The 1,501-nt window shown below is 32.1% G+C and overlaps 1 protein-coding gene across 1 annotated transcript; it reads left to right on the top strand.

Annotated features, from left to right (window-relative positions):
• Positions 1-695: 695 nt before the first annotated feature.
• On the top strand, positions 696-1,265 carry Pmar_PMAR017794 (hypothetical protein; the record flags this gene model as incomplete). The annotated part of the gene is made up of 3 exons (XM_002768830.1): positions 696-949; positions 999-1,147; positions 1,199-1,265. Coding segments are annotated over 3 exons (470 nt in total), but the record flags the coding sequence as incomplete, so codon positions are not given.
• Positions 1,266-1,501: the final 236 nt, after the last annotated feature.

Genomic DNA, 1,501 nt, shown 5'->3' with positions numbered 1-1,501 from the left:
GAGATATTCCCAACATCATCATCGAATATTGGTAGAATACATAAAATGAGGATATGTTTACATAAGATACGTGATATGCCTCTGTGTACTACTCATATGAGATCACAATTCAATATCGATACAACTACACTATTACCAGCACATATTATGAATAATATTAATACTTATTCATTAAGAGATATGATGGATATTAATATACCACCATCACCAGTTGATAATAATAATCATAAGTTGGCAAGTATGATGAGTAATATTATTAATAAATATGTAACACATATATGGTCGTGTAATAATTGTATTAACAATAATTCTGGTATATGTATTATATGTAATTCATTAATACCAATATTCCCATTTAATATACACCATTATTATAAATGTTCCTATTGTAATACAATATACCATAAACAATGTATTAATAGATCCAATAATATATGTCCTAAATGCTATAATAACATCTAATACCACCACAACCACCACCACCATCACCATTTACCAATATAACTCGATCATGTTCACGTTGGATGATGATAATAATAAGGGGATGATAATGGTAATATTGTTGATGATGATCATACTGCTGCAGCTGCTACTCATCTTATTTCCCCTTTTGTTTGTCCTCCTCCTCCTCCCCCTTGTTATCGTGTATGTTGAAAGTATCACGTGGTAATCTGGGTGGTGGTGGTTCATCGTCTATGGCTGAACAATTATTCCCTGGGTATAAGGATAAGATATGGGCTATCATACCTGATGAATATAAACTTATTAAGATTAGGAATGATAATAATATATTCGAAAAAGGTATTAATAAACATAAAGCCTTTCAAGAAAGGTATATTACCTATAAGGATAATATAGAACAACGTTTTATACCATCACAAAAGTATAGGAAACCATCAATTGATTGGAGAAGACAACAGGCTAGAGGTACACTACATATTGGAAGATGGTAATAACAACAACAACAGTCAGTAGTAGTGATGATAGTAGTATTGTAGGTATGAAGGGCCTAATGGTAGTGATTATCGTCCTAATAATACAGTTGATAGGATGAAGGAATTAATACCATTTACTGATAAGGAATGGTCATTAAGGCAAGGTCAACGTACTTGGGATGGTCTTAAGTTTGTTATCATATGTTGGGGAGGTAATAATAATAATTAATAATAATAATGTATGGTATTGGTATTATTGTTAGTATGGATGGGATGGAAGATGACTCAGACTTATCCTATTGTATGGTGTGATGAAGAAGAAGAAGTGGAGTAGTATGAGAAGGACACGGTGTGTTAACTGTGATAGTAGTTGTAGTAGTGTGGTGATGATGATGATAGTATTATCATTAGCTTGTGGAGAAAACCCATCTCTTATTATACTTGTATTGTTTTGTTAGTATCGATAACGGTTATAATATGAATGTATCGTACAATCATTGAGCCTATCATTATTACCACCACTACTACTAGTGGTAGTATTAGTAGTTTTACATTAGGCCTATACG

The sequence above is a fragment of the Perkinsus marinus genome, assembly GCF_000006405.1.
Source record: "Perkinsus marinus ATCC 50983 genomic scaffold scf_1104296967094, whole genome shotgun sequence".
Classification (NCBI taxonomy): domain Eukaryota; phylum Perkinsozoa; order Perkinsida; family Perkinsidae; genus Perkinsus; species Perkinsus marinus.
The sequence above is the reverse complement of the archived record's forward strand: the minus strand, read 5'-3'. Positions and strand labels throughout refer to the sequence as shown.